The following is a 12,718-nucleotide window of genomic DNA, read 5'->3' as shown; positions in this document are numbered from 1 at the left end:
CGTAAATATAGCACTAAAATTAAAATTTTATTAAGTAAATATACAAGACTAATATAGAAAAAATACCTCATAATAAAATTCAGAGTTTAAATTCTTAGTTTCCATCTCTTTTGTTGTAGAAAGGAGCGGGGCGGAGAGGATGCCGGAGCCGCTGTGTCTGACGAACAGATGAGAATTGAGAAAATACTATACCCAGTCGATAGATATTTGGTAAGTACCTACCAATATTTTATATAACTTAATAACTCTAAAAGTTAATTTACAAAAACGATTTTTCTATTTTGTGAAAGATCTACATTTTGCTTAATTATTATTCATAAGTTTCTACAATTTCAGGTTGAGAGCAGCAAAAAAATTGATATGATTAATATTATAAATGATGACATTTGGACTCCCGAGCCAGCATTAAGGCCCGAAGATGAAATTATATTAAGAAAGTTGCATGACATGCTGCAATCGACTGCAGACGACCTTAAGCTGCTTTCCGGGGAACTATCAAAATATCATGAACAGGGTGTACAAAATAAGTCGTTCCCAACCCCTTTAGACGAAGAATTTAATGAAAAAGTTCACATTGAAGAAGTTGTAAAAGCTAAATTTCTTGGGCACAAATTAATTGATAGGGTTAAAACTGTTCATAAAGGTCAACGACTGAATATTGTTGAAAGAGTTGATTTCGCGCAAGCTTCTGCTAGAAATAATTCAAAAAAAGTTACAAATGCTAGTGTACAAGTTAACGTGCCGCTTAATAAAAATACAAATGTAAGAAGAGATTTAGGAATATCACGCACAAGAATACTACAAATTAATGAGGAAGCTAATGCAGAAAATAAAACTGTCTCAAAGAATGCCGAGGCAGATAAATGTGTCAAAAATAAAGTGACTAAGATTGCGTACAATGAATTTTCTCACACACACATAGAACCTAAAACACCAGTTATTGTGTCTCGAATACCATTACAAGTACAAGAAATGCCGAGTATTAACATAAGAAGCCAACTTAAAACGCAAAACGTTTTACAACTTGACATTTTACCAGATAATACGGACAACCGAGAAAAAGAATTAACTAAGAGTAATGCTTTAGTTGTTGAAATGAAGTATGAACCGCCAGAAAAAGCACGAACTCCTAAAGCGAGTTCATTTGATCATATTAATTTAATTGCTGAAAAATCAACCGACACGACTAAACGAAAAATATCTGTAATGCCACCATATGGAACTAGTGAGTCAACAAACAATGTGAGTTCTGAATCACAACATAATTTGAGAACGCAGAAACGAAAATCTCTTCCTGATCCTTTATTAACACAGTCGAGTAAAGTGCAGAGAAGTAAAAAAAGTATTAATAGTAGAAAGAATGAATTGAGTCAATGGAATAAAAAACTAAAAGCGGTTTACGGTAGTATATCTCGAAACTCAGGAACAAAGGCCAAGAAAGTGTTACCAAAAAAATCAAGTTTAAAAAACAGTAACGATCAAAACAAAATCTATCAAAGCTTAAATAATACTGAATACATACCATACTCCAAATTAACACTCGGAGGAGTGCCTGTGAGCGATATTGAAAAGGAAATTTCAAATGTACCTAACAGAAAAGATGTAGTGTTAAGCCCTATTTTGGATAAAATTTTAGGTAGTGAAAATTCCTTCCACAAAAACAGTCCTAGAAGGCATCACGATAAAACTCCAAAAATATTAACAACTTCAGACGAAAATTTATTGGAAGAAGTTTTAGAAATTGAGAAACGCGTCACAAAGACTTTATCTGTAAAAAATACCAACAAAGATGATAAAAACAAAGAAGAAAGCGATACGAAATCTAAAAGTTCGAAAGACAGCGATAGTTATGTGGATGATTTTGAAGATTTGAAGTCTAATGACTCTGAAAATGAAATGGGGTCAATTAAATCTCATTATGCTCAAGAGGTATCTCCAAGAAATTTTGATCCTGAGAGTAATAACGAAGGTTCTAAGTCAGAAGTAAAACCAAAAATCAAAAAAGTTGGCAACAATACTTTTACTAAAGCATCAAAATTATCTTTTAAGAATGAAGTAGATATTTTTGAATTTATTCATTCTGTTAATACACAGGATATTGCTACTCAAAGTAGTATGTCAAATAAAATAATACCTCAAGAGACCCAGACTTCTCCTAGAAACGATACATCTGTTCAATCAATCCATAATGATTTATGGCCTTCTGCTACTGATATAGATCCTCGTGGGGAAATCGAAAAATTGTTTAAATTAGAGAAAGATTTTATGAAAAAGTTAATTATTGAAGAATATGGAGACATTTTAGAAAAAGATTTCTGCAAACCATCATCATCAAAAGAAGGGGATATTAAAAATGAAAGAAATGTTACAGCATCTCAAAAAAACACGCAAACGTCTCCTGCGTACGTCAAAAGCGTGATGACGTCTCCGACGAAGACTAAAACCAGAACGACTTCGCCATTTGCTTTATCATTGACTGTTAATAGACAAACTAGCCCACTAGTAGTAGTGTCAAATGAAGAAGACTTAAAAGTGGAGATAGAAAAAGATGATGATCTTGGTATATCTGTTAATCTGTCCTCCCCGCGCTTCAGTTTACGTCTCCCACAAACTTCGAGTGACATTTTGCCCAATCTTGGTCCTAAAGAAACCAATAAAATATACAAAAAGAACAATTTACAACAAAAATATAGTTCAAGCTCTGTAGATGGGGATTATTCATCATCTGACATAAGCAGTTTAGGTGAGATTCATAAAAACTATAAGAAACGGCTTAGGAAAATAAAAATACCGTCAATTTCAGAGTTGAGTTCCTCATCTTCGTTATCTAGAGGGAGCACTTATCTCTCTGAGGCCATACTTCCTCTTAGAAGTGAGGGTGAAGCTAGTTTAGGACAAATAAATAGAAAAAACTCTAACAAAATAATTAAAAGTGAAGGAGAAATTAGCTTGTCACAGTTGAATTAGATATGAATAAAAGTTATTTTTTAACTGCTATGTAATATTCTAATATTATGTGCCTTGTAATATTTTATTTTAACTGTTTTTAAAAATCAAATGTTGCATTCTTTGTTGTTTACTCACCTCAAGTACAAATTGGTTATCACAATTTTATTTGTGATATTCTTTTAATTATATATAAGTGCAAATATATTTTATAATATGTCATTTAGAAAATGAAAATAGTAATTAAGATGAATTCTGCGATATGACTGATGAATAAATGTTTTGAGCAAACTTTTCAGGTTTTTTCTTTTAGTTGTTTATCATCACATTAACTATTGCTGAGTGATACAATCTAACCTTATACGCTACAGTTGTAGGTTCAACTCGGTGGAAATGAATTGTATACATTTCCTTGCTTTGGCAAGAAGGCAAAGCTAGGCAAAGAGTTCCAGCACTCAAATAAAAAAAAACACCAACATATTAATTTATCGGTTTACTTTTTATAAATTTACTAAATAACAATTGATTTTTTTTTAATTTTTTACCTTACACTAGAGAAAATAAATTTAAAATGAATACCTGTTTATCGGACCGTAGAATAACTGAAATAATTTAAATAGGACTTTAAAATAAATTACAAATTCACATGTTTTCTAATTACATTCACTTTATTTGATTCTGAAAATGTATAAAACTAGAACATGATTCGAACTTATGCCTTATACATATATTCTATTTTAATAAACGTAAGACATTATAATAAGGAACAGTTTTTAACAGGGCTTGTTAACCTTACCAATTAAATTAATAAATTAAAATTAACGTTAATCTTCTATATATATAAAAGGACTTGTCCTTACTGACTGAGGTAAGACGCACGCACAGCCGTAATCGCTGATGGTGGAAACGTTAAATTTGGACAAAAGTTTACTTTCGTAATCTGGACATCCACTAAGAAGGGATTTTGAAAAATTTTAACTTTAAAGGGGTGAAATAGGGGTTCAAAGTTTGTATGGGAAAAAATTTAAATGGGCACCAATTTTTATAAAATTTGAAATTCAGACTCTTAAATGTATATAATTAAGCACATGTTTCATGGTTTTCTAGAATTCACTCCCTAAGGGTACAAATAAGGGGTTGAAAGTTTGTATGGGAAAATTCTTAAACCGCCACCGATTTTTATAAAATTTGATACTTAGACTCTTAAAAATATTTAATTGAACATATGTTTAATGGTTTTCTAGAATTCACTCCCTAAGGGTACAAATAAGGGGTTGAAAGTTTGTATGGGAAAATTCTTAAACCGCCACCGATTTTTATAAAATTTGATACTTAGACTCTTAAAAATATTTAATTAAACATATGTTTAATGGTTTTCTAGAATTCACTCCCTAAGGGTACAAATAAGGGGTTGAAAGTTTATATGGGAAAATTCTTAAACCGCCACCGATTTTTATAAAATTTGATACTTAGACTCTTAAAAATATTTAATTGAACATATGTTTAATGGTTTTCTAGAATTCACTCCCTAAGGGTACAAATAAGGGGTTGAAAGTTTGTATGGGAAAATTCTTAAACCGCCACCGATTTTTATAAAATTTGATACTTAGACTCTTAAAAATATTTAATTGAACATATGTTTAATGGTTTTCTAGAATTCACTCCCTAAGGGTACAAATAAGGGGTTGAAAGTTTGTATGGGAAAATTCTTAAACCGCCACCGATTTTTATAAAATTTGATACTTAGACTCTTAAAAATATTTAATTGAACATATGTTTAATGGTTTTCTAGAATTCACTCCCTAAGGGTACAAATAAGGGGTTGAAAGTTTGTATGGGAAAATTCTTAAACCGCCACCGATTTTTATAAAATTTGATACTTAGACTCTTAAAAATATTTAATTGAACATATGTTTAATGGTTTTCTAGAATTCACTCCCTAAGGGTACAAATAAGGGGTTGAAAGTTTGTATGGGAAAATTCTTAAACCGCCACCGATTTTTATAAAATTTGATACTTAGACTCTTAAAAATATTTAATTGAACATATGTTTAATGGTTTTCTAGAATTCACTCCCTAAGGGTACAAATAAGGGGTTGAAAGTTTGTATGGGAAAATTCTTAAACCGCCACCGATTTTTATAAAATTTGATACTTAGACTCTTAAAAATATTTAATTGAACATATGTTTAATGGTTTTCTAGAATTCACTCCCTAAGGGTACAAATAAGGGGTTGAAAGTTTGTATGGGAAAATTCTTAAACCGCCACCGATTTTTATAAAATTTGATACTTAGACTCTTAAAAATATTTAATTGAACATATGTTTAATGGTTTTCTAGAATTCACCCCCTAAGGGTACAAATAAGGGGTTGAAAGTTTGTATGGAAAAATCTTTCGCCACCGATTTTTATAAAATTTGAAATTTAGACTCTTAAAAATATTTCATTGAACACATGTTTCATGGGTTATTAGAATTCACCCTTAAATACGCAAGCGAAGCTGCGCGCGTCCGCTAGTCTTCTATATATATAAAAGGACTTGTCCTCACTGACTGAGGTAAGACGCACGCACAGCCGTAACCGCTGCTGGTAGAAACGTGGAATTTGGACAGATGTTTACTTTTGTAATCTGGACATCCACTAAGAAGGGATTTTGAAAAATTTTAATTCGAAAGGGGTGAAATAGGGGTTGAAAGTTTGTATGGAAAAAAAATTAAATCATTTCACACATCACAATTCAGACTCTTAAAAGTATTTAATTGAACCCATGTTTCATGGTTTTCTAGAATTCTTCTCCTAAGGGTGCAAATAAGGGGTTGAAAGTTTGTATAGAATTTTATTTAATCGGCACCAATTTTTATAAAATTTGAAATTCAGACTCTTAAAAGTATTTGATTGAACATGTGTTTCAAGGTTTTCTAGAATTCACCCCCTAAGAGTGCAAATAAGGGGTTGAAAGTTTGTATGGAAAAATCTATAAATCGCCACCGATTTTTATAAAATTTGAAATTTAGATTCTTAAAAATATTCATCAACATGTGTTATGTTTCATGGTTTATTAGAATTCACCCCTAAGTACGCAAGCGAAGCTGCGCGCGTCCGCTAGTTGCTAAATAATTCTAAAACATTTTTTTTTTTTAAATCCTAAAATTCCATCAAGATGCCTAAGTATCGATACAATTTGGTAGCGATACTTGGTAACTTAACGGAATAATAACATTATCTATACTAATATAATAAAGCGGAAGAGTTTGTTTGTTTGAACGCTAAGATCTCTGGATCTACTGGTCCGATTTACTATGTTTTTGTTTTGTATGAAAGCTGCATTCTTCAGAAGAAGCTATATAACATTACATTACACATATATATTAATATATTTTCGGTTCGGTTCTTTATTTATGGCGCTTCGAGCGTGCCAGTTGAGCACTATTCACTTCGCCAATGTCACGTTGTATGGAGAACACACAAAGGAGGTTGTACGGTAAAAAAGAGATTATATTACACGATAGGAGAATGCATGTCAAAAAGAGTCCAGTTAAAGTGTTGCCTTCACCTATAAAATAAAAAATCATAAAATAAATATATACATGAACATGAGTTAGTAGTAAATAGTATTTTACAAATATATTAATTTATAGTTTAATATTATTATATCTAATATATTTACATAAAAATTTACATAGAGGACTAAACACAAACATTAACAAACATTGAACACTAAGAGGACGGGGAACTTTATAAGGAAGAACATCATATAAGGGATGAATTAATTTAGGACAGGAAAAAAGTATGTGGGAAGGTGAACCGTCGTCCAGCCCACATTCACACAGTGAGTGGTCCCTGACCCTGATCTTGGCTAGGTGCACAGGCGTACAAGCATGCCCAAGGCGCAAACGACAAATAGTTGATAAAACCCTCCGTTCAGTAATTTTTTGAGAAAAAAACCAAGGTCGCCTTGGGATATTGGGTTGAATAGTGGCATAATACTTACCTTTCTGAGATTTTGACAATTCCCAGAATTTAGTCCATGACAAATCCAAATGAGCTTGTGCAAGAGACAGCAGATCCTGAGCCGAAATAGAAAAGTGATCTAAAGTACCACACTGGATGGCTAATTTAGCACAAGACTCTGCAGATTCATTCCCACTGATTCCAGAATGCCCTGGAATCCATGCCAAAGTAACATCTAAACCCTTTAGATAACATGAGTACAGTTCTTCACGAATCCTTAAAATTATGGAAGATCTCAATCTACTATGAAACGGATTTCCCTTTATAGCCAATATGCAGCTTAATGAGTCAGTAAAGATAACAGTCTGTTTAAAATCGTGGGAGAGTGTGAACAGGATTGCTTCCAACAAAGCAACAGCCTCTCCTGTAAACACAGATGATTCGGGAGGACATTTAAATTGTAATATAATTTTGAATTTTGGTATCCAGCAAGCTGCACCAACACAGCTTTCCTTTGAAAGCTTCGATGCATCTGTAAAGATGAGGACATGGTTTGGCCAATTTTCATTTACCTTGGATTGAAACATTGCATTGGTGTCAACAGCTCCCTTGGATAGGCCAAGATTAGTGATAACAGAAGGATGGTGTACTAAAGCCCGATAAGGCGTACAAAATAAAGGATTAGATGGACTACTGGACAAGGGATGAGGAAGGGAAGTAATTTTAAGGAAGCTATTGAGCAAGTATGGGAGCGGTTTGCCGCGGGGGATGAGGTCCGCTAGCTCAGATAGCTTAGGCAATAAGGGATGGGAAGACAGCTGTAACATTTTGCCTACAAATCGGTCAGACAGGAATTGTCGGCGGATAGGAAGGGGAGGATCCACACACTCCACCTGCAGAGCATTGGTGGGGGAAGACTTCATTGACCTAAAATAATGCGTAGACACTTGTATTGTATACGATTAAGTTTTTCAGTAGCAACTTTGTTAAAGGGGTCTAGAACAAACAATCCGTAATCAATATGACTACGGATTATGGCATTGTACAGTAGTTTTTGAGTATAAGGGTGTGCACCCCACCACACACCAGATACAGCTCTTAAAGCATTAATGCCTTTTTCACACTTTCTAGTGAGATATTCAGCATGGGCAATTCCATTCAGTCTTTTATCAAAAACCATGCCTAAAAATTTAACATTTTCTGCAAAATTTATGTGTTGATTATTATAAACAATTTCAAAGTTTGGTATAACTCTCCTTTTGGTAAAAACCACCGCCTGGCACTTTGCTACAGATAATGCCAGACCATGTGAAGAGAGCCACTGGTTAAGGTAGTGCAAAGCAGTATTTAATCGATAAGTTATGTCCTCCACAGAATTTGAGCTGTGATAAAGGACGATGTCATCAGCATACTGAAGGATATTACAAAAATTATTAACAGACAATTCGAGGTCATGTGTGTAAATATTATACAACAGAGGACTGAGAGCTGAGCCCTGAGGAAGTCCTTTCCAGACATGTCTGGGAGGAACAGTAAGAAGGGGATGTTTAACAGACACCGTTCTACCAGTTAGCAAATTACATATGAAATGGATCAACCTCGGCGGGATGCTCAGCTGTTGCATTTTCTGCCTGAGCACCGGAGGAAGGACATTGTCATACGCAGAGGCAACATCTAGGAAAACACCCACCAAATACTCTCCTTTGGCAAAAGCTTTTCGAATGTCTGTAGCAAAAATGCTGAGACTATCTGTAGTACTTAACCCCTTTCTAAAGCCAAACTGAGAGGGAGCTAAGATATTTCTACTTTCCACTATCCATTCCAGTCGATTTTTTAAAAGCCGCTCAGTAATTTTTGATAATGTTGATGATAGGGCAATGGGTCTGTAAGAGTTAGGATCAGATGAACATTTTCCAGGTTTAAGGATAGGGACAATAATTTGGGATTTCCACGAGTTGGGGATATTGCCTGATTGAAATATATTATTAATTATACTTAAAAAGACGAGTTTAGCTTTCTCACTAAGTCTAGTGATGAAAGAATAATAGACACCATCTTCTCCTGGACTAGTGTCTTTTAAATCCGCTAAGATGTTTTTGAGTTCTTCAAAGGAAAAGGAGGTATCCATTTCCTCTGAAGATTCAACCAGCGTGGATGTAAGGAGGTCTTGTGATGGAACAAAAGGAGGAGCTAATTTGTCTGCAAAATCATTAAGCCAAATAGAAGGATTATTGGAATTAGGACTGTCGACATTGTTAAGTGACCGGCGAAATCTCTTAACATTTGTCCAGACAAGGGAAGAAGAGGAGCGGGGACTAAGGGATTCACAAAAATTAACCCAACCAAGTTTTTTCTTCTTCCAAATCAAATTCCTAAATTGCGTATCGGTACGTAGATACTCATCGTAATTCTCCATTGTCATAGAGACTGCGTATGACACCTCGGCAGATATTCGCCGATCGACAGAGTCAGAGCATTCCTGATCCCACCAGGGATTGGAAAGCATCTGGTTCTGAATGGAGAGCTTTTTGGGGATATGAGAGTCTGCCGCAGCTAAAATGGCTGAGACAAACCGATCATAACAAACAATGACATTCTCATAATCAATAGATTCAGGAAAATTGGACAACATACAATCCACAGAGTCAGCATACTCAATCCAGTTAGCTTTTTTTAAATTAAATTTGAGAAGCGGATAAGGATTTGGTGTAGGTAGTGGTCTATTACTAAGGGATAAAAGAATTGGGAAGTGATCACTACCAAAGGTGGAAGGAAGAATGGACCAAGATAATTTGGGAGCAAGGGAAGGAGAAGATAAGGAGAGGTCAATGGCAGTCCTAGGATTCTGATTAGGATTAACCCTACGAGTCGGCGATCCATCATTGAGAATGCAAAGATCTACATCATCAATCATGTCCACCAACGAAGGTGAAAATCCATCACAGTAATAACACCCCCACAAAGTGTGATGAGTGTTAAAATCACCCAGGACCAACACAGGACTAGGAAGCGAAGAGATGATAGATTTAAGCTCTAGGAAGATAGAAGAGGAAGGACGGGGGATATAGACAGATAGAAAGGAAATATCAAAGGCCCTCACAGCAACAGCATTAATCTGTTGACTGTGAGTTGGGAGAGGAATACGGGAATAAGGAGAGGAGTGCCGGATAAGGATAGCACTACCTCCATACCCATCATTCCTGTCCTCCCTTAAACAGGAGAAGCCCGGCACCCTAAAAGGAGAGCCAGGCAACAGCCATGTCTCCGAGAGGGCAACAATGATAGGCTCATGCAGTGAAACAATATTAAGTAGTTCGTGCCTTTTAGGCCGAATACTTTTACTGTTCCATTGCAGGAATTTCAGTGGCGCCATTATTAAGGAACTTATTGCAAATTTTGGAAAGATTTAAGGCAACGTGGGACGGTAAAGAAAGTTCATCAAAGGTGGAAATTATGCTCACAAGAATATCTGTTAGGGCACCTAACAGATCATTTTTAGATGCTGTTGAGTTGTCAAGACTTTGATTGAGAGCACAACCATTAGGAAGGGAGGAGGAATTATTACCAATTATGGACTGGTGAGCTTGTCTATTAAATCCCTTTGCAAGAGGAGCGCGGGGACGTGGGGTTCGGAAAATGGTCTTACGGTAGGACTTACTAAGTGGTACAGGAGCAAGCTGGTGAGGGATAGGCGTTGAGGAAACATGAGGGGAAAACATAACCTTAGCAATATCTGCATAGGATTGTTTAACAGGAGGGAAACGGGAGGATGCTTCTATGTAAGAAATGCACTCTTGGGACATTGCAATTTTGATGGACTGCTGCCTTGCAAACTCAGGGCAGTCCTTGTCTGTTGAATAATGCTTGCTAGCACAATATAAGCAGTTTGAATTTTCCTTGGTTGCGTCACATGTATCTCCAGTATGATCCTGGGAACACCTGTAGCACCTGGGCTTTGATCGGCACTGTGATTTAATGTGGCCAAAACGACAGCAATTCAGACATTGTATTGTTGGGAATTTGTATGGTTCTACAGGAAGCGAGGAATGATAGGAAAAGACCCTATCAGGCAACTCTTGTCCACGGAAAGTGACCACAACCGACTGAGTCGGAATCCATGTAGTCACCCCCTCACTAACATTCTTCCTGTTCAGCCTCCTTGCTTTCATCACTAGTCCACTTCCAGAGGGAAACACCAATGATTCGACAAGCTCGTCTAACGAAAAGTCTACGGGAACATCTCTTATTATGCCCATTCGAGTTATATTAAATGTTGGAATAATGGCGACATATTTACACAAACTCAATACTGGGTTAGTTAAAAATAAATTCGCTGCAGTAGCCGTTGAGAATTGAACACTAATTTTATTGCGTCCAATGTTCTTAACACCATCCTTAGTAATATCAGAAACTTTATTCCTATGTAGGAACTGGCCAAATTTTATTGCTTTAATAGCGGTACCCGCAGCGGGGTCTGGAGTTTCCCTCGACACATAAACAATGAAAGGGCCTTTATCGGATTCTAGATAGGATTTTGGGCTCTCGGATAAGGAAGGATGTACATACAAATTCTGGATTGAGGGTGTAGCGGTATCGGGATTTATTATTGTTTTTTTAATGAGACCATCACTATTAGCTGGTGAGTCTCCACTTTGTCTCTTTCTAGACGACAACTGTGAGTCCATACTACCTCCAGGATCAGGGGGATCAGGAGGTCGAACCGGCTCCATTGCCAATAAAAATAACCTAACCTACTTTATAATACAATTACGCTACATACAAAACAACACAAACACTTACTACAACCAACCACCTTGCTAAGATAAATTCTTTTATAACTTTCAACTTTTTGAACGACAAAAAAGAAGGATATCAGCACTAAAATAACAAAACTCTCACTAACACGTGTGTCAACCAAAACAAACGTCAGCGAAGCCCCCTTAATATATTTTAAAGTACTTTCTAATTTGACATGCAATTTATTCTGCCATGTTAATAACAACCGTCGCGTCGCTACGCAACCGTTACCGCGATATTTTGATATTCATCCTTATGAAAATAAATATAATAGTCACTTTTAGCATTTTATCTAGATTGAAATTATAGTTAAGTAGTTTACTGCATAACATTCTAATAAATAATTAAGGAGATGTCACTGATTTGAAATGACCTAGCCTACGGGCGTATGTACACAGTATGAGTATGACCGACGCGAAAATATTCTTATAGTTCAAGCAGGCGTAGCCGCGTCCGGGTCCACTAGTAATAAGTATAAAATCATTTTATTTTGTTACCTATATGCGACGTTCCGTTGTGTACAAGTCGCCGATCGACGTAGCGTCAAGCGAAAATGGGGGACCAAGTGTCTTAACACTAGGTTCCCTCTGCCTGCCCTACTGTGCGCTGGATACAATGATAATAATTTTATTAAACTCACCTATTTAAGTTTTAAAAAATTATATGCTTAACGTTTGTAAAACGAACCATGTACCTATATTCACAAAAAACAAATATATATATATAGGTACTGTTGCTATATTATACGAGAGCGACGGTAACAAAACTAGCTTATAATGATATCATTTTAACTATACCTAATGATACCGTGGATTTCAAGTTACCTATGCTTAACGGTAAAATTATCTAAATGTAAAGTAAATATGGTAACGTATGGTATGGGGGTTTTAAATATCGATACTTTTCTGACTGGGAAATACGATACTATCGATAATATCGATAGTATTGCATTGTCCGATAGTATTGTAGCCTTTTGAACTATCGAAGGTCTCGATACTATCTATTTAATCGATACTATCGAATG

General features: G+C 35.5%; 1 protein-coding gene across 2 annotated transcripts in view; it reads left to right on the top strand.

The window, feature by feature from the left end:
• The window catches only part of Pits (Protein interacting with Ttk69 and Sin3A), a 102,025-nt gene extending 98,788 nt beyond the window's left edge, over positions 1-3,237 (top strand). For both annotated transcript variants that reach the window (XM_085199162.1, XM_085199163.1), the window contains 2 exons: positions 120-210; positions 337-3,237. In XM_085199162.1, the coding sequence (XP_085055288.1) occupies positions 120-210; positions 337-2,967 (2,722 nt within the window). In that variant the 3' untranslated portion in view covers positions 2,968-3,237. The remainder of the gene's footprint in view (positions 1-119; positions 211-336) is intronic.
• The last annotated feature ends 9,481 nt before the right edge of the window (positions 3,238-12,718 follow it).

The sequence above is a fragment of the Heliconius melpomene genome, chromosome 16 (genome assembly GCF_056956725.1).
Source record: "Heliconius melpomene rosina isolate 202511_hmr_F chromosome 16, ASM5695672v1, whole genome shotgun sequence".
Lineage (NCBI taxonomy): Eukaryota > Metazoa > Arthropoda > Insecta > Lepidoptera > Nymphalidae > Heliconius > Heliconius melpomene.
Note: the sequence above shows the minus strand (reverse complement) of the source record. Positions and strands in the feature narration are given on the sequence as shown.